At 34.7% G+C, this 21,527-nt stretch overlaps 5 protein-coding genes across 6 annotated transcripts; all 5 read right to left on the reverse strand.

Annotated features, from left to right (window-relative positions):
• Positions 1-421: 421 nt before the first annotated feature.
• On the reverse strand, positions 422-4,769 carry LOC141686864 (receptor-like cytosolic serine/threonine-protein kinase RBK2). The gene is made up of 9 exons (XM_074491957.1): positions 4,631-4,769; positions 3,339-3,445; positions 2,807-3,235; positions 2,422-2,673; positions 2,169-2,323; positions 1,916-1,995; positions 1,680-1,815; positions 1,412-1,561; positions 422-795 (listed from the first exon to the last, which is right to left on the reverse strand). Exons 2-9 carry the CDS (start codon positions 3,424-3,426, stop codon positions 670-672), a joined length of 1,416 nt encoding a protein of 471 aa, XP_074348058.1. The 5' UTR covers positions 3,427-3,445; positions 4,631-4,769; the 3' UTR covers positions 422-669.
• A 4,412-nt stretch (positions 4,770-9,181) lies between these two features.
• On the reverse strand, positions 9,182-10,297 carry LOC141682767 (peptide methionine sulfoxide reductase B5-like). The gene is made up of 3 exons (XM_074487460.1): positions 10,129-10,297; positions 9,773-9,929; positions 9,182-9,528 (listed from the first exon to the last, which is right to left on the reverse strand). Exons 1-3 carry the CDS (start codon positions 10,224-10,226, stop codon positions 9,370-9,372), a joined length of 414 nt encoding a protein of 137 aa, XP_074343561.1. The 5' UTR covers positions 10,227-10,297; the 3' UTR covers positions 9,182-9,369.
• Positions 10,298-11,322: 1,025 nt separating this feature from the next.
• On the reverse strand, positions 11,323-14,631 carry LOC141682822 (putative protein phosphatase 2C 35). 2 transcript variants are annotated; one of them, XM_074487512.1, is made up of 3 exons: positions 14,306-14,631; positions 13,327-14,178; positions 11,323-11,743 (listed from the first exon to the last, which is right to left on the reverse strand). In XM_074487512.1, exons 1-3 carry the CDS (start codon positions 14,360-14,362, stop codon positions 11,612-11,614), a joined length of 1,041 nt encoding a protein of 346 aa, XP_074343613.1. In that variant the 5' UTR covers positions 14,363-14,631; the 3' UTR covers positions 11,323-11,611. The 2 variants fall into 2 exon arrangements, with proteins under 2 accessions (XP_074343613.1, XP_074343614.1); XM_074487513.1 differs by having other exon boundaries at positions 13,327-14,631.
• Positions 14,632-15,187: 556 nt separating this feature from the next.
• On the reverse strand, positions 15,188-17,033 carry LOC141682765 (putative galacturonosyltransferase-like 4). The gene has a single exon (XM_074487458.1). It carries the CDS (start codon positions 16,668-16,670, stop codon positions 15,531-15,533), a length of 1,140 nt encoding a protein of 379 aa, XP_074343559.1. The 5' UTR covers positions 16,671-17,033; the 3' UTR covers positions 15,188-15,530.
• Positions 17,034-18,829: 1,796 nt separating this feature from the next.
• LOC141682766 (BI1-like protein) lies at positions 18,830-21,290 on the reverse strand. Its single transcript, XM_074487459.1, has 4 exons — positions 20,951-21,290; positions 19,611-19,724; positions 19,372-19,529; positions 18,830-19,288 (listed from the first exon to the last, which is right to left on the reverse strand). The coding sequence occupies exons 1-4, from the start codon at positions 21,207-21,209 to the stop codon at positions 19,082-19,084; spliced, it is 738 nt and encodes a 245-aa protein (XP_074343560.1). The 5' UTR covers positions 21,210-21,290; the 3' UTR covers positions 18,830-19,081.
• Between the last annotated feature and the right edge of the window lie 237 nt (positions 21,291-21,527).

Below are 21,527 nucleotides of genomic sequence, written 5' to 3' on the forward strand. Positions count from 1 at the left end.
AAGCTAGTATACCTTATAATTTGTTTACTTAAAATTTCTAGCAGTCATATTTATTTTGCTAATTTTGTGTGATGCGGTTTTAAAACCGAAACCGATTCAACAAAAAACGAACCGATGGTTTCAGTTGCGGTTTTCAATTTTAAATATCGAGAACATGCGGTTTCGGTTTCGGTTTTGGGCAAAAACCGCCCCGAACCGCTCACCCCTAATCCTACATGAAATACATATTAACAAGTATTGTCCCCCTCAATTCTTTACATTGGGGGCGGGGGCTCGGCACGCATTTTAATGCTCTTATTAAATGTAGTTGCATAATTTTTTTTAATTTTTTTGTTCTTCTAAATAAAAATATGATGTTCAAATTTTAATACAAAAAAAAGAAATTTTAAAAATATATTACACAAATATATTTTATAGTCGTCTTAAAATACGTGTCAAACATGTGAAAAAAACTATAAAGAAATGAGAGGTACGGAGGTACAGTTGGGCATGTCCAGCAGTCACATTTTCTTTTTGTGCTAGCCAGTATTGCAGTTTCTGGTACCTCTCATTTTTTCATCCATCCGTTTCAGCTCATTCATGTACAAGTATGATCAACTTTTGGCAGGAACCCTCACCAAATACAGACCCCCGAGCTATTACAAACATGTTTTGTTGTGCTCATATTACTTATGTACAATCAGCATCATGATCGGCAGAGACATCCACTGAACTTCCTAGTTTAAATGCAGGTATTTTATGAAATTTTTTCCATACACTGAACCCTCCTCCATCTCCGTTCAAGATCCGAACAACCTGCAGTACATGAAAGTATTCTTTTCATAAATAAAATCTTCAGCGGACTACAATCATTCATAGTTCTAACATCACTAATTCTAACTTGCTGGATTACTTTTTTCTTTTTTTTTTGTCAGATAACTTGCTAGATTCTAATTGTAATATATCCACAACATTACATCAAAATATTAGAAAAAACAATTCTTTCATCGATTATATTGTACTCCAGCAGTGTCAAATTATTACTCCAGAAACAATTATAGCATCTAAGGCCGTAACTTAAATACTTAAGTCATTATAACTGCATGCCCTCTAGTGGCTTCAGATTTTCATATTCATTTTTTGTTTGTTTTTTTCTCAATATCATTATATGCTATAAATGTTCAACTCAATTCTGTTTAGACCGCAAGGACTGCACAGCACAGTATATACAATATTTTAAATCCTTAAGAACTGTTGCTATGCAGTCTATGTTAATTTAGGAACTGTTTGTTCAAAACTACAAGAAGGAAAAAGAACACCAGATCACTACCTCTTCATAAGATTAATCAAACTCTCCTTGCACAACCCTCTCTTCGTAAATTCATTAAAAGGTTATAGTATAATATCAATTGGCATCTCAGAAAAAACGTGCCTGGCTCATTTGAGGCCTTTCGGTTGGACACTCCTCTATGCACATAGAAATAACTGATATCAGAACATTCAGCTGCTCCTTATCATAGACACCGCCAAGCAATGGATCAACTAGCTCTTCAATACTTTCATTTGTGATGATAGGTTTAGCCTGCAAGAAAATGATAGTAAAGTGTGTGCTTAACATTTGATGTCTGTCTGGTGGTTTATCATACACAAAACCAATCAGCAGTATTGTAATCTAATAAAGATTAGGAGATCCAACATACCCACATAACAAGACTTTTCTGGGACTTATCCAGTGCAGGACGTCCAGTTATAAGCTCCAATACAAGTACCCCGTAAGCATAGACATCGGTTTTTTCATCTACTGTCCCATTCAGGAAAAATTCAGGAGGAAGATAGCTGCCATAATCAAATGTAAGGTCACGTACAAAAAGAAAATTGGAATAACCTAAATTTTCAGATATTTTAGGAAATACAAGATAAAGCATCTCTTGCTTACCCAAATGTGCCTTCATATTGTGACACGGTAATGTCTGACCATTGATCTGGGAGCCACTTCGCAAGCCCAAAATCAGATATCTACTTATAATTAAAAGAGTCAAAGATTGACAGAGAAAATATACAAAAGCTTACATAACAAAAAAATATCAAGATCTCAATTTTCTTTGTACTTTGTACAGTCTTGCAAATCTTCTCACTAAAATTATGATCTGCTATAGTTTCAAGTTAATTTTTTTCATACTTGAGGTTACCTGAGCCTCAAAATCTTCAGTGAGCAAAATGTTGGCAGCCTTTATATCTCTATGAATAATTCGTCGCTGACACCCCTCGTGAAGATATGAAAGACCTGATGCAATGCCTAAAGCAATATTAAATCTAGCATCCCATCTTAGTTTCTCTTTGTCACCTGAAACCACATTAAAATGAGGTAATTAAGGCTAAAATGTGGCTTTTAGAAATTCGGAATGTTATGCATTTACAAAACAAGCGGATCAGAGAACAGACCAGTCAACAGTGAGGCTAAGCTCCCATGGGGGGATAGAGGAAGAACAAGGTACATTCCACCTTCAACTCCGTAACCAATAACATTGGAAATATTAGGATGATCAACGTGGACTAGAATCCCAAGCTCCGACAAAAAATCTGCAGTCATCTCTTCAACAGAGCCCCTGATCAGCCTTTTAATAGCTACAAGTGTCCCATCTTCTAGAACTCCTTTGTAAACTTCAGAATAACCTCCCTCTCCGATTAAATGATCTAAATATACACATATTAAGAATTAAATAGTTCAAAATAATTTCCCTCATCAGCTGTAAAATGTGTTTGTTTTAGAGTCCGAAAAAAACAGAACTGAATTACGTAAGAATTAATGCCTGAAATGGATACTAACCACGATTAAAATCATGGGTTGCTTTTTTGATTTCAGAAAGCGAAAAATTCAACCAGGAAGACTCGAAACAGTAAAACTCAGAGTCCACAGTGGAAGGCAATTCAGGCACACTCTCTCTCAAATGTCTGCTTTTCTTTTTGGAGAGCTTCTTAATGCTAGGTATACTTGGTTTAGGAATATTAGGTGTATGTATGTTAGGTTTATGTATAGTAGGTTTATGTATACTAGGTTTATGTATATTATTATGGAGGTGATGTAAACCCTTAACTGGCCCTCTTTTCAATTTACTGAGAAAGTGTAAACCTCGCAACTGAGAATGATGTCTATGATGATACGAAGTGCTGGCATTGGGAGATTCTGTTTCACATTCTGTGGCAATTTCAGGCGACTCGTCTATGTTATCCTCCTCATCCTCCTGAATACCCAGTTCTGTGGAAACTTGATATAATGTTAATAAGTCCTCCGAGCAAGATTTTGAGAATATATGTATTAGAAGGGGAACAAATTGCACTTTGTGGGAGAAAGATTTTACCTTCAGGAGAAATAGCTATAGATGATGCAGAAATTAAGATTTTGTTTCCGACAACAATAATGTCCCCATTTGTAACTCCTTCACCCATATTACAAGGACTAATATCACTGCCAAGATATAGCAAGTTATGTCATTTGAACATGTTAATGAAATATCCTATCCAAAATAGAGCAACGGACGACCAATTAAATACTACTAATGGACCAGTAATAGGAAATACATAAACGTAATCTTTTTTTTACGCAAACATAAGAGTTTGAGATCACATTAGCATATGAGTGCACATCTTTTCTTCCTAAGCATGACTGCACTCGAATCTATGACTTTGCGCTAAGAGTTAGAGTTATCGTTTGACTTGAGGCAATGAAATTGTTCTCTTAGAGTGACTTCCGCAGCTAATGGTGGGACAAAACTACTAGAAAAAGTAGATTTAACATGGTTGTTAAAACCACGAATGTTAAAGAGTGTTTCGACATTGATTTATCTTAAAACGATGTTAAAAATCTTTTCAGACATCAGTTCATAAAATATCTGTTGTCTATTAGAAATTTAAAAAAAAATTGAAAAAGCATGTGGCCTCTGCTCCCCTCTATTTCACAAATATTTTCCCCTTATACCAAAATAATTTTTCACAGAAAACCTTATGCTAATTGGCAGTTGCTAGGTATTGTTAAGTCACCGACCAATGTTAAAGGCACGAGGGGTAAAGAGAGGGACTAAAAGTTGTATACCATGCTAATGAGTAAATAAGCTTCCACTGAAAGAACTATTTTCGGAATCAAGAGTGGATCATTATAAAGGAACCCATTTAAAGGCAAAATTTAAGATGTCATGTAAAGATATTAACTCTACCAAACCAAAGATGCACCCTTTTGGGAAGAGAGAAAGAATGGAAAGAAATACGAGGAACACGATCAAGAATGAAAGTAGTATAGAATTGTAGATTTTAAAGACATTCTCGGAATAAAAATAGTAGAAATTTAATTTCGAACGTAAAATAGAACATGAGTTGTTCAGAGACGGGGGGCTTAATATGTGTGCAATGCTTAATGTTTTAACAGGCACAAATAATAAGATGAGTTTGTTTTTTTTTTGCAGCAGAAACAATAAAACTAAAAATGCATGCAGAGAGAAACCCTGAAGCAGTATCTGAATCAAGCCTCACAATACATGGGAGACATCATGATGTTATATTAACACATAAATCAAAATATAAAAAAAGAGCATTATGAAAAAAAGATGATGATAGCTAGCTAGCAAGAAATGTTGACAAGTACCAAGGAAAGGCATACCAAGATGAAAATGAAATAGATTATAATTAAGGACCAACAAATCTCCCTTGGGTCTCTAGAACAGATGCAGAATCAGATTAATCAGATTCCTCACCTACCACATTTAGATGGTCGTAAAATATGTTAGAGGGAAATGTTTATGTTCAGGGGAAGAAAGAGTTGGGTCCTTCCCTTTCAGTCCCTAATTTTCTTTCTATATATGATATTTTATAAAATATAAAAATTGAAAATAAATTTTTTTATCGTAATGCCCTCCGAACCAAGGCCTTTTATGCAAATCTTTCATTCATTATGAACTTTATTTTACAACGTTGGAGGCCGATGGCTAGTTTAATTCATGAGGATAGTCTTCTTACTTTTGTATTCACAAAAATTTTGTTTGTATTAAATCTAAGGTTTAAATAAAACTCAATGATTGAAAGGAATATGATTGATGCTGTCGTATTGATTTTTTGAGTTCAAGTTCAAACGCGATTCGAATTTATCAAGTCGAGTCAGTTTAATAAAAAAAATTACGATTTGTGCTTAAACAAATTTCTTAATTCAATTTTTTCAAAATTTTATTGATTATAGGGAAAAGTAGTTCGCATAATAATATCTTCTTTGCTTCCTATTTCGGACTAGGATTAAAAAATATTATAAAGATAAGGTGTGTACATACGTAATTGATTAATACTCTCTCCGTTTCATTGGATTTTTTACATACTTTTTTCTTATGCTTTAGCACATTATAAGGTTATTATAAAATATAGTATTATAATTTATTTTTAATTTTTTTATAAATTTAAACATTATATTTTTATTTAAAAAAATATTTAAAATTATTTAGACAAACATGTTTTACAAGAGTCTTAAACTACGTGCCGATAACTCGCCCCCCAATATAAAGAATTCAATGGACCGGAGGGAGTATAATTTAATATAATTTTGGTACATGTACGCAATATTTATGTATAAATAATTAAATATAGACTTAATTGCATGTAGATGGATCGAGTTATAATTTTTTTGCCCAAAAATGACCAATCTATAGTAATAAGTGCCCGCATGACTTAAGTTTAAATTTTTAAGCACTCGATTGCATTTCGTTAATTGACTCAAACAGACGTTGCTTTTTAAGGGGTAAAGTTGGAAAATAGTGATTCAAATAACTAATTTGATACAATTTCACATATATAACCAACTCCTAATATCCATAACCAAATTAACATTTTTAATCATACAAATTAGTTGGGTATACTATAGATGACATAGTTTATGTCATCAAAGGGCAATGTGTGCGGAAGAAAGCAACCAGAAAAGTATTCCAGACTGTACATGGAGCAAAATTTCCATAATGATCTTGAACCCGAGAGATGCCATGAGATTCATTTTAATTTTATGGACCCTCCTCACCCTGAAACATTAATGCATGCATTAGAGATTTTGAGCTACTTGGAAGCTTTGGATGATGATGGGTATTTGACGAGAAGATGGGGAAGATGCCTTATTCGGCCTAGGGAGTCTCAGACAGCTGCCGACGAAGCTAAGCTCGATTCACACGCATAGATGAAGATCATCTCGTTTTTTGAATGTATACATGATTACAATATGCATAAAATAAATTATAAAGTTAATGTTATAGCAAGAGTTCCAATCAAAGGTAGATACATAGAGCAACTTGTGTTTGCAACATAGAATTGTATAGTTCGAGCTATCTATCAGGTGCAGACATGTTAATAACTGGATATGGATTTTCTCTGAGCCATTTCAATCTGCGTGAAAAGGGGAACTATACTGATGCATTTATCTACTTCAACATGGTTTTGTTCGAACATTTTGATGGCTAACATTGGTTTCTTCTGATGTTTGGGAGTTTGGTCTTGTTAATGCCATATCTAAATTACCTTGGACCGGAGAAATAGCTGTTTCACACTGTTGCACCATCAAGTTGCCATCACAAATCAGAGTTAATTTGGATGATTAAGGGTGCTAAGTTAGTTGTGAATATTAGGGTTTAGTTTCTGTATCCGCATCCGCAATCATCGGATTCGAATACGGATAATATCCGTTTTTTCTCGGATACGGATAATATCCGATTTTTCTCGGATACGAATGCGCATAATAATGACTTAAGAGTAATTAATACATGGTATTAAATTTTACAATTATTTGTATTTATTAATAAGGGGTAAATTAGTATTTTTGAATTAATTTTCTCACCCAACCCCCTATTTGCTCTCTTATATATATAATAGATTTGTATAAACGTATTATTTAATACATTTACACACATTATAAACTAAAAAAAAAAAATTTTAAATTATATATAATTATATATTTATATAATTTAAATATCATATATGTATTTAGTTTCGGATTTGAATATCCCGAATTCGGATGTAGATAATATCCGCTTTTTCTCGGATACGGATAATATCCGTTTTTTCTCGGATACGGATGCGGATTTTTCGGACGGATATCGGATTTTTGGAACTTTTTTGACAGCCCTAGTTTAGTTATATATACATACATCTAAGATTGTATCGAATTAGCTGTTATAATTACTAAATTCCAGCTTTACCCATTTAAAATTAATGTTTTCCAATTTTACCCCTTCAAAACTAACGTCCGTTTGAGTAAACTAACGAAATGTAATTGGGTACTTAAAAAAATTTAACCTAAGCCATGTGGACGCTTATTATTTTAGATGAGCTATTTTTGTGCAAAAAAACTACAAGTGAATCCATGTCTTAAATATACACCCTCTCCTCTAAATCTTCCATAATTATCCAAACCAAACCTCACCACAAGCCATTAACACATATTTAGATTTTAGATTTCGAGACTTGCTTTAAATTTCATATATGTTTATAAATAGATTAAGGAAAGTAAAGAGAGATTCATCCCTCTTTGAAGAGAGAGGAAGAGGAAATAAAAAGGCAATAAAAACACATTTTCTCTTTCCTCTTTCTTCTTCATCCTTCATTTTTCCATATATACATACACTTTTATGTACGTATAGATTTTCTGTTTTCTTCAATTTTAGCATTTTTGTAATTGACCTATGGGAACGCAAGTGTTGACACCTCAGGATTGCTTGACTCACCGGATCGGAGTTCCTCCACCGCTGTTTCCTCGCCGGAAAACTAATTTTTATGGATTTAGAAGCGGTCCTCCGAAGGTTAATAGGCTGGTGATTAGGTCTGAACGTATCGATCGGAAGAGATCGCCGGTGCAATTGAGAAATTCGCCGGAGCAATTGAGACGCTCGCCGGAGATAAAGCGATCGCCGGAGCCGATTAAATTCGCAAAACGGTCAACGAGCGCCGGAGATTTGACGTACAAGCAAAATCAGATCAATAACAATATGATCAGAGATGGAGAGGTGAGAATTTTAAGGCGCGGCGAGTCGTTAGTGTCGATCCCGGCGGTGAACGAGAACTCCGGCGGAGAAATGGCGGTGTACGGAACCGGAAGGTTAGGTCCGGATCCGGAAACGGTGACGAAACAGGTTCGGGTCGGTTTATCGGATGTATATGCTGGTTCGGCGGTGACGATGTCGCCGTCGCCGAGAGCTTTACCGGTGCCGTCGTTTTTTAAGAAAGGCGGTGGCAGTGAAAAGTTTGTTGATGATTCGGCGACGAAAGATTTACGGCGATTGCTCCGATTGGATTGAAAATAAAAAGTAGAATTACAAAAATGACCCTCTATTTTCAGATATGTTTGAAACAACTTTCCATATATTTTTTTGATAAATATGGAGAGTTGCTTGTATTTGAAAATATGGTCATGTGTTTAAATCTTCTACTAACATTGTTGTGTACCCTATGTTATGTTTGTGGGAAGTAGTTTGTATCAATTATCATTTGTATATGATAAGAGGGGATTCAATTTATTTATCGAATATATATTTATTGAGTTTCATGATCTTTGTATTTAAAAATTCGAAGTTAAAAAAAAAATATTAGAATCTATGGATTAAACTTTTTTTGAAGAATGAAAGTTACAGCAGAAACAGGCAGCGATTAGCAAATTGACTAGGTAAGAAACAAATTTATGGTATAACAATATTGTGTCTAGGTGATCTATAAGCATCGGATGGTGTCTTGACTTCCTCTTTCGAGATTGCTTTTGCGATGTGACTGTATAACATTACAGATTGATCTGTTCGTAGCGTAGCTTGAATTATTCATGCAGAATGCACAAATTTTTGGTAAGAAACAACGATCTTACTCTTATGTACAATGATTTATCATCAACTATCATCTTTATGCATTAAATGGTGTGTCCTTTTACAATATGGCCAACTCACACAAACTTTTGAACCATTGAACCGTTGATTGACAATGTGTGACGATCACGTAAGATAAAAGACTATAAACCTGCCACTGTATAAAGTGATCTATGAGGTCGTGTCTTTAGGGACCTATTAAGCCTATCAGTGCTGTTGCAGCAGGTGCAAAAGGTGTTTAGTCGAAATCATCACATTCGTTTATGCCTTAATTAAATTAAAAATGTATTGAATTGAAGCATTCATGATTTTAACAGATAGCATAGCAAGTCCACACCTAACAATAATAAACAAACATTCCAATTACCATACGCAGTCGGCATTTTGAAACACAACATCTGAAAAGCAGGCAGAACTCAACTGGAAACAGACTAGTTGTGTAGATACTTTGATTCAAGAACTAAAACCAAAAAGGTAGGTTTAATTTTTATTATTCATAGCAACTGCCGTACATAAAACATCAAAGTTAAGCGCTAGATTTGTGAGGGACAAACTTGATGGAAATACTGTTAACACAATGACGCTCATCAGTTGGTGTTGAGAATCCCTCTCCTTTGAAGACATGTCCCAAGTGTCCTCCACAAGCTGCACATGTTATCTCAGTCCTCCTTCCATCCGCATCTGGCTGCAGATTTTATCACTTGTTTAGGTAAAATAATTAATCTCAAAAAGGTTTACGTCTATATCAAACATATATATAATAATGCTACAGGTCCCATATTTGATCCCCAAGAATAACCAAGGTACGTTTAATTAAGACAATACAACTGATATATATATATATATATATATATATTTATCATGCGGGGAGCCTAATTTAGGAGCTGGAGGGAATTATGTGAAAATAAATTACAACAAAGGAGGCATACAGTGCGGTTAATGGCACCAGGGAGACCCTCAAAGAAAGCAGGCCAGCCACAGCCAGAGCTGAACTTAGTTGTAGACTTATAAAGAGGTGTTCCACAACCACCACAATTATACACCCCGTCATCATATAACTTATCATTCTCACCACTTCCCTTTGGCCTGTCAATACCAAAATTGCCAACAAATACAATATTATTTTTTAAGTTAATAAGCATACACGTAAAATAAACATAATTTAAGACAATAATTCTATTTCATCATGTCATAACTATTGACAAGAATTATGTCTTGTCAAAGACAAGGCCCAGTGTGTGACATTGATAGTGTATTTAACTAGCAAAAAAAAAAAGAGACGGACTCAGTTCCCTTGTTGCGGAGAATGTGGAATTGTTCAGGAGAGAGGATGGCACGCCATTCTTCCTCAGATTTCTCAACAGCCAAACCATTTGTCGCCATAGCTACAATTGATATTACACAAGTAATAGTGGTGATGGTGAGGGTACGTTTATATATAATAATAAAGAGGGGCACATGCATCTGGCCTTTAATTTGAATCTCGAATGAATATGACACAACTTTTGTTCTACATTCAGCTACAGTTTTTATTTTCATTTTATTCATTTTAGATAACCAAAAAAAAAAAGAGGATAATTAGGGATCTTGAGTATATTTTTCTTATTTATCTTACGAATTTAAGGGTATATTTAATGGATATTGCTAGATTAAAGATAAATATCTGTAATTAAGGATATATTTTTAGTGGAATGTCCTATATTAATTATCAATTCCAAAAATTCGTAACCGTTTGTAATTGAAGTGTAATAAATAATATTTGAATTTAAAAATTTGTCATTGGTCATAAGGCAAAAATATCATAAATTAAAAAAAATCAATTTTTTGTTAAGCAGTCAAGCCACATGTAAATTTTTATTTTAAAAAATCAAATATTGTTGTTTTAGCTTTGAGTTTAAAACAGGCAGACCAGGATTTTGGAATTATTATTAAAAAATTGTCGATATTTGTAAGTTTTGTTAAATTTCAAATTTTCTTCCTACTGATTTAAAATTAAAAGATTTAAAATTAAATGTCAGGACACTAGAAAAGTTACTAAATTTCAAGTTTAGGGACTATAAAGCCTCCCCACCTCCTTATCCAGGACTCCAGCTTTTATGTTGCCCAAGGAATTGATTAGAAAAATTGAGCATAAGAAATGAAAAACAGATTAGCTGGCTTTACATTTCCGGGCAACTAATCTTAATAATTTAGTTTAAATTTAGCTGCTAAAACAAACTAAAACAAGCAACCCCTACATCTGGTCCAATACAAGGTTATGACTGAGAATGGAAGAGTGAGACTAGTGGCAAAACAGTTCAGAGTCCTAAAAAAATATAATTCGATTCCCGCATTTCCTCCTCTTGTACTTGAAAAAAGAATTATCTAAAATTAGCAAATATATGTATCGAAAGGATTATATGACACAGTACTATTTTAAAAAAAAAACTAGAGTTAATTTATGTCCCTTGCTACCTTCGAGGTTATATGAAAGAAAAATGGCCTTGCACAATGTTTTCCACAAGGATTTAAAGATCCAACGATTATGATGAACACTTTTGTATTTCATGTAGGATATCAAGTGTGTCTAAGGGAAGATATCAAGTAAAAATGTTAAGGCGACTATACACAACTACACAAGTGACTCTCACATAGTGTAGTTTAGCCTGTTAGCCTCCTATTACTGCCTCTAAACTAACACTGATTTATCGTTCACAAGGCAATACTAATACAGTATCTCGACTTGAAATCTAAGTTACAGATGATTTGCACAAGGGATTGGTGAGGAATCATACATTAGATAAGCCTTCAATGTGTACAATTATAAGGGTTATATCATCCGTTCGATTCTCAAACTGTAACCACAGTCTGTATGATTCTCCTGCTATTGTGTAACATGCATCCCCACGTTGTCTGTCTACCTGAAAAGAAAAAAAAAAGATCAAAATTAATATTTAAAAACTAAGATACCAAGAAAAAATGAAAATAAAATTTTATATATAGGTTATAAAATTTCATATATAGGTTATTTCCAAAAAATAAAATGAACTCCAATGTTTGATATCGATGCAATTAAACATCAAGCAATAATCAGAATGTCTTGAGTTTTTTAATCTATTTAATACAAACGATATCGAAGAACATATTAAGAGGTTACCCTTTTCCTACTACTGTCTTCATTAACCAATTTGTGGGTATAATGCTATCAATATGTTTTAAACATGAATCATGGGTGCGAGGTAAGTCTTCCTGCTTGAATGAGGTAAATTAAACCACTTGAACGTAAGGATCATATCATGTTTATAGTACGCAACGACTGCCATGTTACAATCTTACTTGAACTTGTGATACTGCTTTTTTAAAATTTCATATATAGGTTATATCTTATCTTAGCATGACTCAGATCAGGAACATTGATTCAAAGATATATATGTATTTAATCCAACACATAATCAAGATCTAAACTGCTACCTTAACAACATACAGCTAGTATTTCCGGTTTTTACCACAGATGTTCTCTAAGATGAGGCTATAAATTAAATCTTACTAAAATGATACAATCATAAGTTTGGATGATATTGATGCTTACACTATGCCACCAGAAATTCCTTGTAATAGATTAAATCTGGTCAAAGAATTGCTATAACTATGTCTTGTAATCTGACTTGCATGTTTATTATTTCGCAAAGTTTCAATGAACATGTCATAATGTATCGTGCACAGTTCATGGTAGCTACAGAGGAGTAGGTTGACGAAAGACAACTGAGTAAACATTACACTCTATAGATATAAAATCCTACTTGCATTTGCAAAAACCTCCCCCCTACAGTTATTAATACGTGATATAAATCTTTAGGTTTCTGCTACACTCCATTACTATAGTCTAATAGTAACTTGCGGCAAGAAAACTTCTACACTTCCCCAAGTTCCATATTATAATTAGAATGAAAGGGCACACTATGTCCTGCGTAGGTGTAAACAGACAAGCTGAAGTCCCTAAAACCTATATTCCTGTACACGTGACTGTTAACTAAGTCTACAAACAATGTGAGGGACCTAAAGGTCATTACTGTTTAGGAGACTTGGTAAATTGGGGAAAGAAAAGATACTTTTATCATTTGTATCGACATATTAAACTGAAAATGTTAAAAAAAAAGTTCAAATACATCATATTAATTATTTATCTCAATTATTTATTAATATAACTTTTCAGATAGCTAAGAAAGTGACCACAATGTGCACTACTTAACTTGTGCATTTAAATCAACATCCCTACCAAGATCCTACAGACAGAGATGTAACCAGTGTGCCCTTGAAGAGGCCAGATGTGGATATAGTCATCGCAAAAAATAAAAAAATAAAAACCCACAAATGACTAGCTTGATAATAAGGTTTTAACATCAACATAAATTATAACCTACATCGGATATTAGTGGCAGTTGGAGAAGGTACACAAAATGCTAATAGTGTTCAAAAATATGAACAATGAATTTGTTTTACTTACCATATCGACAACGGTTTGGCTTGAGAGAAACTCAAAAACCCCGTCACTTGCCACTACAAATACGCCAATCTTTTCAGCCACACTATCCCCTACACTCCGTGTGAATGCAGTTCCAGGATACATTGCATTCTGAACCCACAATCTCGGCGGATCACCACCTTCAGTCTCCTCATCACCCCATGTCTGAACACTAGGATCCTTAAGTCCTTCAACTTGATCAACACTCAAAACCCTGGCCCCCTCAACCTTAACCCTTTCACATTCATCTCTCCGAAATGGTGTCTGATCAGACGACAAGTCTACAAGCTGATCACCTTTCTTTACAGCAATCACCGCTCTAGAATCACCCACATTGGCCACATAAAGCATATCACCAACAACAAGAACAGTAACAGCAGTGGTACCACTCAACGAATCGTCTATTTCACTATCATGAAGTTCATCATTCGTTGCCAAAAACGCAGCATTACAAGCATTAATAGGATCATCGACCAATGTAGAGTCCCTCGACAAGTTCTCAACCAACCTATTCTTCACAAAATTCGCACATTGCCCTCCAGTTTGGCCGTGCCCATCAAACACACCAAAGAAATGAACACTAGGATTCCCTTGTACGCAAGTCCTCACACAAAAAGTATCTTGATTTTCCTTATCTAACATATAAGGGTAGTACCCCCGTTGCGTAAGTACAACGTAATCCAACTGAAAATTATGTGAAGGCACAAGAACAGGCTCTAAAGACTTCTCTACACTCACATGTTTCCCTTGGCCATGATCAGGAGAGTCTTTATAATCCGAACCATCCAAAGACGAAACATGACCATCTGGAGCTAGTTCATATCCGCTACAACACTTCCCACAAACACAACCCATGTTTCAATACAAGTATTCAAGACTTAAAACAAACAAAATCAACATGCAGACTATATGTTTGACAAAAGTCCTAAAAGAAACATACAAGATTATGAAGCAAACTTACAGAGCAAACACAATTCTTGGTGAAAAAACTCAAACGGGTCCTCCAAGATTTTAACATTGTAGACTTTACCAAATGGGGTTTTGCAAATAATCCCAAATGATTAAGAAACAGCCCACAAAACCCAAAATCAAGAAGTCCAAAAAGGCAACTTTTAAAAATGATTTCTTAAAAATCAAGAAAGAACCAATCAACAAGAAAAGATCAAGGAGGTTAACTTTGGGGAAATCTTGCCATTAAAAGGAAAGAAATCCTGCAAAAGATACAAACTTTATGAATTTGTGTTAAATTTGGGCAGGCTCAATAATTTCAGTAGAATTTGATCACGGCTTCGAGTTTCTGCAGTTCTGCACTTTAAAGTCTAAAATAAGTCCTAGAAAATTATAACTTCAAAAGCTGGTAAAAAAAAATTAACTTTTCTTTAAAGAAAATTAAACTTAAAATTAAAAATCTGGGTAAAAAAATGAAAATTGAAAATTCATCATTCTAAAATAATTTTTTGAAAACAATCAAAATATAATGTATTACATAAAATTAAAGTCATTAAACCCTTTTTTAATATTTTAAAATATGATTTTATAGTTTTATTTAGCTCTAAATTTTTGGAACATTTGAAAATCTACATCGAATATCATAAGATTATGGGACATAATTTTTGAAATTTTATTTCAAGAAAAGGCCTTCAAATTCCAAACACCCAAAGCTCAACCAGGACTGGTTTTACATTAGTTTGATCAGAGATACTGGCCGCGAAATGTTACAGTAATGAAGATTATATTCAATGACTATGCCTTCCTCAAGGCTATAGTTATGCTTACGCCAACTATTTCATTCATTTCGTCACAGGAAGGAGACGATGCTGCCAGTCCAAAGGCTCTGCCACAATTCATCACTCAACATGTTTTCTTTTTTTTCTTTTTTGTTGTTGGCATTGTTTACACCAGCGTGTAATGAACTTCCATTAATTCCATGCATTTACTTAGCATCAAAATTCTATTAATTGTACATAAACAGAAAACATGAAACCTAACCACTACCAATATCTAAACAAAACTCTAACTACATATGTCATTTTATTCTAACTGCGGAAAAAGAATTACTGTTAACTTACTTTTGTCTGTCTAACACATATTTTACTACTCTGCGAGAAATGCTAATATTGTCTCATCACGCATCATTCTGACCACTTCTTTGCTTATGGTTCTTCCTTTGACATCAGATTCAGATATCATTCTTCCAAAGCAACTCTAGACGAACGAGACAGATCATATGGCGCCCAAAGATGATCAATGGTACACGGCTTTCCAGAATCTAAACGGAGCCATGGTTTCCCCTTTCCACTCCAATGTAACAAGCTAATTGGGCCTGGATGAAGTGCCCTGCATTTCCCTTTATAGTTGTCACCGCCTAGGCCATGTTGATTCCATCTATGATCAACAGCCTTAATCTCACCAGCCAGAACTAGCAAAATTGGTGGCAAAGACCCTAATTGATATATCCTCTTCTGTTTTTGTATTAACATCCACTCCTCCACCTTTTCTGTATACCTTCCTGTCCTCCATCTATCGACGTCCACCACCATCACTCCGGTGTTAAAGTAACAAGGTGTTCTCCCCTTGAAAGTTCCTGAAAGATTAGGGTCTGCCCAAAAATCATCTGTGAAATAATACGTAAAGTTTGCATGGCAGTATTCTGGTGCAGCAACAACCTTATCTTCCATGTCAACTTCATATAGCTTCGCAATGTCATCTACCACAATAATATCAGAATCCAAATAGATGACGCGCTTCACATTTTGTGGAAGGATTTCAGATAGATATATCCTGGCATAATTTAAAGGTTGATCCAGTGCTTGTCTTATCGACTTGGATATTTTCCCTTGAACCCTAGTTGAATCAAAATAATATACATTGAAGTTAAGGTAAGGAAAAGTTGATTTAATGGTTGAGAATATTTTAGGTTGGTAATGAAGGCACAAAAAATGGAAAGAGAGGTTTTCAGGGCATGTTGTATGTTGTAACATTGATAACACAGCTGCCATTGTGCCTCTAATGTAATTGAGATCAAGAGTCATCACAATGTGGACAATATTTTTTGAGTCCTGTTGCAATGCACAAGAGTCGCTGTTGCGATATGCAGGGGCTTCTCGATAGGCAGGGAGGTTCTCTTCTGAAGGCAATTGGATGGTACTAACTACGAAACGGATCCCGGTGACACTGGGGTAGAAAAGGAGGAGAGACAGGAGGCCAAGGAGTAGTAAAGGGAAATGTGGAGAGGAACTCCAGGAGGCCATCCTGTCAATGTCAGAGATTGTTGTAGAGCTGCTAGCTAGGAAGGTGATATGAAAGATTTGAATACAAAAAATCATCCATTAAATTATTTTACACGATCGGGCAACTCAATTATCCAAGCACAAGGATCATCATTCTTCAAAGTTTGGTAATTTGTGATACTTTGCTTCTGAAGGAAGAGGTGTATGAAATTTTGAGGTTGAGATGAAAGTTAGCACAAAGTTTTGACTTGTGAAGACTTTTTTACAATTGAGGAATGAGGATATAATACATGAATATCCCTACTCTATTGAGGTGTGTAAGAAAAAAAAATGACTGATACCTGAAACTGACTAATTTTAGATATAAAATATAAATAGAATCTATTAGAACAAACATGCACATAACACACACACATACTATGTTTCTATTCATTCTTGATCATGATATTAAGTACTAATCTCTGGAATATTAAACTTGTGAAGACCTTTCTTAGGTTTGTTAAGATTGAGAGTTGGAATTTTGTTGAAATGGTTGTATCATATATGTGATCAGATTACACAATAGTTCTTTTAAAATTTAAGATTTATGATGATCATTATCCAAAAACAATTTCATGGCCCAGTTGTGATAATTTTCCTCCCCAACAAATGATGCATTGTTTACTGTTTTTGCGCAAGAAAGACAAAAAATATAGCCACGGATGCCTGTAATTCTGGACTGCATGTCTGTAGGGGTCTGGTTATATCCAACTTCAGACTATGCAGACTGGTAATAACTGAGGTAACTGATTACCTATATAATTACCATCATAATCTTGCATATAGAGCTTCTTTTTTTCTTTTTCTTTCTTTTTTGCTAAATCTTGCAGTGAGAGTTGTTAACTACATATGTATTCATTGTCTCACCATATCTTACTATACTGAATTCAGATAAACTATCATTGTATGGTACTGCTCTATCCAACTACATTCAAGACGAGCTCAAAATCATGCTTCATTTTATTAATATGATTAGAGGCATACACAAAATTTAGTAGAACTGTGATGATTATCACATTGAAAATAATCATATACAAGATACTAACACCAAAGATCTCCGTAGTATATCATATATACACGAATAATTAGACCGGCCGGGATTTTCCGAAAATGTCAGAACCGTTTCGGCCCTCGAGGCAGGCCTTACCGGGCTTTGTTTTTGGCCGGATCGGATCGTGCCGGACTTTTTTTCTAATTTAAAACGGATCGAGTTTTATTAGAGATTCTAAAGACCACATATGTTAGCAACTAGATCATCGTAAAAATATATCAGTTTGCATAAAATATTTTATGAAAACATTACTTCGTTGAAAATATTTAAGTTTGGCAAAAAATAAACAAGTTTATTGAATAATATGTTTTATCAATGTTATCCAAATATATATCGTGTACTTGTTATATCTTCTTTCATTAATCGTGCAATAAAGTATAAATATAAATGCGGTTTACCTTGTTTCACGTGTTTTTGCAGACTATTACCTTAGCCTGAGCCCGTAGGGTTTATCCAGTGCGCACCCAAAGGGTAGCGGCTGCGGGTTATCTACGATAAATATATATATATATAATATTATTAATCACACGAATATGTAAATATATATCTATTTAAAGTATTATTTATATTTATAGTAAATGTAAATTCATAAATATATAAGAAAATATATTAGAATAATCAGATTTTAACCGGGCTTTTAATCGGGTCGGGCTAAAGACCGGGCCGGGCCGAAGCCCGGGCTTTTAACCGGACCGGGCCGGGTTTTGTTTAAAAATATAGGGCCCGTCGAGACCCTAAGCCTGGGCCGGGACCGAGTCGAGCTTTGATGGGGTCGGGTTTGACCAGACTTTGACGGATCGGGCCGGACCAGATTTTCGGGGCATCTCTTAGCACGATACTAATATGAGATATCTTGGTAGTATCCGAAGCAGACCTCAACATCAAGAGGTTTCTATGAAAATTTCCACAAATTCTACTGGTTTAAGATCTATACGGCAGACATAAACATTTAGCATATAGTTTTAGCACTCAACATGAATTTCATACGCAGCTGAAAAGATTATACAAACGGCACAAATTATAAGTGGGTTGCTAAAAGAAGATTATCATGACATTGTGGTTTGTCCACCAAGTAAAAAGATTAGCAGTTACCAATTCACTTTCATTTGTATCACAGAACTCGGTGCTACCTCCTACCGAACTCCAATTATCGAATGCATGTATATCTCACTACAAACCCCCCAACAAGGATATATGTATTAATCACAAAGCAGAGAAAGTAAACAGATGATGAACCGTGTTAACATCAAACATCATTGAAATTAAAATATAAAAACTGTATATCCAACAACTTCTTTCACAACAGTTACCAGGAAAGCAAAGACAAATATACTACTTCATTCGATGACTCATATACAAATGAGTTAAAAGGTTCTTTTCTTTGATATTAGAAATCCATGATATATACTGAGCAGGTCTAGTTATCACCCTGTCTGAGCATACGCAAAATGGTAAGGAACAGATTGAGGATATCCAGGTAGAGAGTGACTGTAGCCCAAATGTACTCATCATAGTTGAATCGCTTAATTAGGTTCTGTGTGTCATAAACAATGTAGCCTGAGAAAACTACTGCACTGATTCCACCATAAACAGCAGTTGAAGTAGATCCAAGAGGAAAGAACATCTGCACAATTATCCAAATTAGAAAAAAACAAAACACTGCCCAACTATTTCGTGCCCGTTTATACCAGAGACAGGAAGGAGTACCTGGAGAAAACTTGTCAAGAGGAGAACGAAAAGGCTGGTAAACAAAATTGGTCCTAGATAGCTGAAGTCCTTGCCCTTCTTAGAAGCCCAGAAAGTGTAAGCAGTGAGAGATGCAACAACAGCTGAAGTCAAAATCAATGCTTCAAGCACAATCTTTCCTGGAAAAAAATCAATTAAGAAAATGAGTGATCAAATCAATCTTCGCCAGATGAACAGACCCAAAACCAAAAACCACCAACCGTCAGTATTGGCACAGCTAACACCAACAGTGATGCTAAGGCACGATGTCCAGAGTCCAAGTAAAATCAGATTAAGTGGATGTTTCTGCTGATACACGTACAAGGGCCACAACACTGCATAAAACACGGTCATTATTTTAGCACAGGTTATACTATAATGGTCAAAGGCCCCCAGTGCAGAGTTCTTCCTAAGAAAACAAACTTTTTCATCTCATCATATGCACAAGTGATACAGAAAGTTACGGTCTTTGTTCTGTTCCCTCTCCTCATCTATGCACAGATACTACAATGATGGCCTTTAGTTCCGGGAATTAATTATACCACAAGAAGCAAAACGATAACAACGATGGAAAGTACTAAACCTTATGTCTTATATATATATATATATATGTGTGTGTGTGTGTGTGTGTGTGCACCTTATAAAAATTAAACACATTTACTTATTCCTTTTTTATCCACCTTTTAACTTCTAAGTACGTAGATCTATTTCCTGGTTCATCAACATGGAAGTAAAGCAAAGTCAACTAGAAATGAGCTTTAGAACCACCAAAGAGGTAGAAGTTGACAATTCTTAGGGTCAATGAGTTTACTAGCAACGATTAAAATAGGTATGGCTTGTACAAAGCTCATCAAATATCAAATATATATTACAAATATGCATATCAAGCAGAGAATGAGCGATTTTGATGAGAGAAAACGATGATCATGCATGTAGCAAATAACAGAATAAGTCTTTCAGAAATGATATGAACATGAACAATAAGATCCCCATTAAAAAGAAAACCAATTCATATAAACATCATAAGAAAATGGAGATCATGATATATATAATGAGCACTGCAATAAACATATAATGCCACAAATATACAAATTAATCCAATAGTTCCTTCCACAAATTCACCTAAAATCAATAACAATGATAAAAAACCACAATTTGAAAAACTAAAAAAAAAAAAATTAATCTTCCATACAACAAAAACAACATAAACCCTCACACGAATTACTCGAAAACTCGAACCACAAACCCCAACAGCAAATACAAATATCTACACATCCAATTCACCGAATCCACAGATCATCCCCAATATAAAACCCAAATTCACAGCAAAAAAAAAGAAGAAGAAAACTAATCCCAATTCAAACACAAAATTCAGATCATCCCCAAAATCAAAACTCAATTTCACCAAAAAAAAACAATTTTAACCCCCAATTACATCAAAACTACACAAAATTAAAACCCTAAACCCCCAATTGAACCACAAAACAACAAAACCACAGATCCAATTAAACAAAAAGAAGAATAACTCGATCCAACCCTAACAATTCAATTAAATACTTACAAACGAGCGGCAAGAAAAGGAGAAACATGAGAAGGCCAGAATTGCCCCTAAGAACTTCATTAACCGGAGCATAAAGAACGGTGACGGAGGAGATGAGAGTGGTGAGAATCATCTGAGCGGCGAGAATGCCGTAGACTTTGCGAATAAACCCCCAACGAAGCTGATTCTCGCCATGGCTAAGACCTGGGTATAGAGTTGTTGATGTTCCTGATTCGATGTCTACATCTTCTTTGCTGCTTATGCTTGTGAATCCGTACATTTTTGTATTATATGTATAGGCTGTATGTATTGTCCTTGGGGAGAGGGAGGTAGTGGGGATGATGACAATGTTATGTATAGACGACTTGTGTTGATAATAATAGCTGGTGGGTTGGGGCAATTTGTAATTTTCTTTTTCTTTTCTTTTTTGGAGATATTTCTTTTCATGATTGCCGAGTATATAGAATGCATCACACTATTTTTTATTTATTTTTTACTAATTTGGCTTATAAGCCTTACAATTAAGTATTAGTCCTGACAAATTTCGGGGTAATCGAGAATCGAACCAAGAACCTGGGACGACGAGAGATAAGTTCTT

Source organism: Apium graveolens, chromosome 9, assembly GCF_009905375.1.
Source record: "Apium graveolens cultivar Ventura chromosome 9, ASM990537v1, whole genome shotgun sequence".
Classification (NCBI taxonomy): Eukaryota; Viridiplantae; Streptophyta; class Magnoliopsida; order Apiales; family Apiaceae; genus Apium; species Apium graveolens.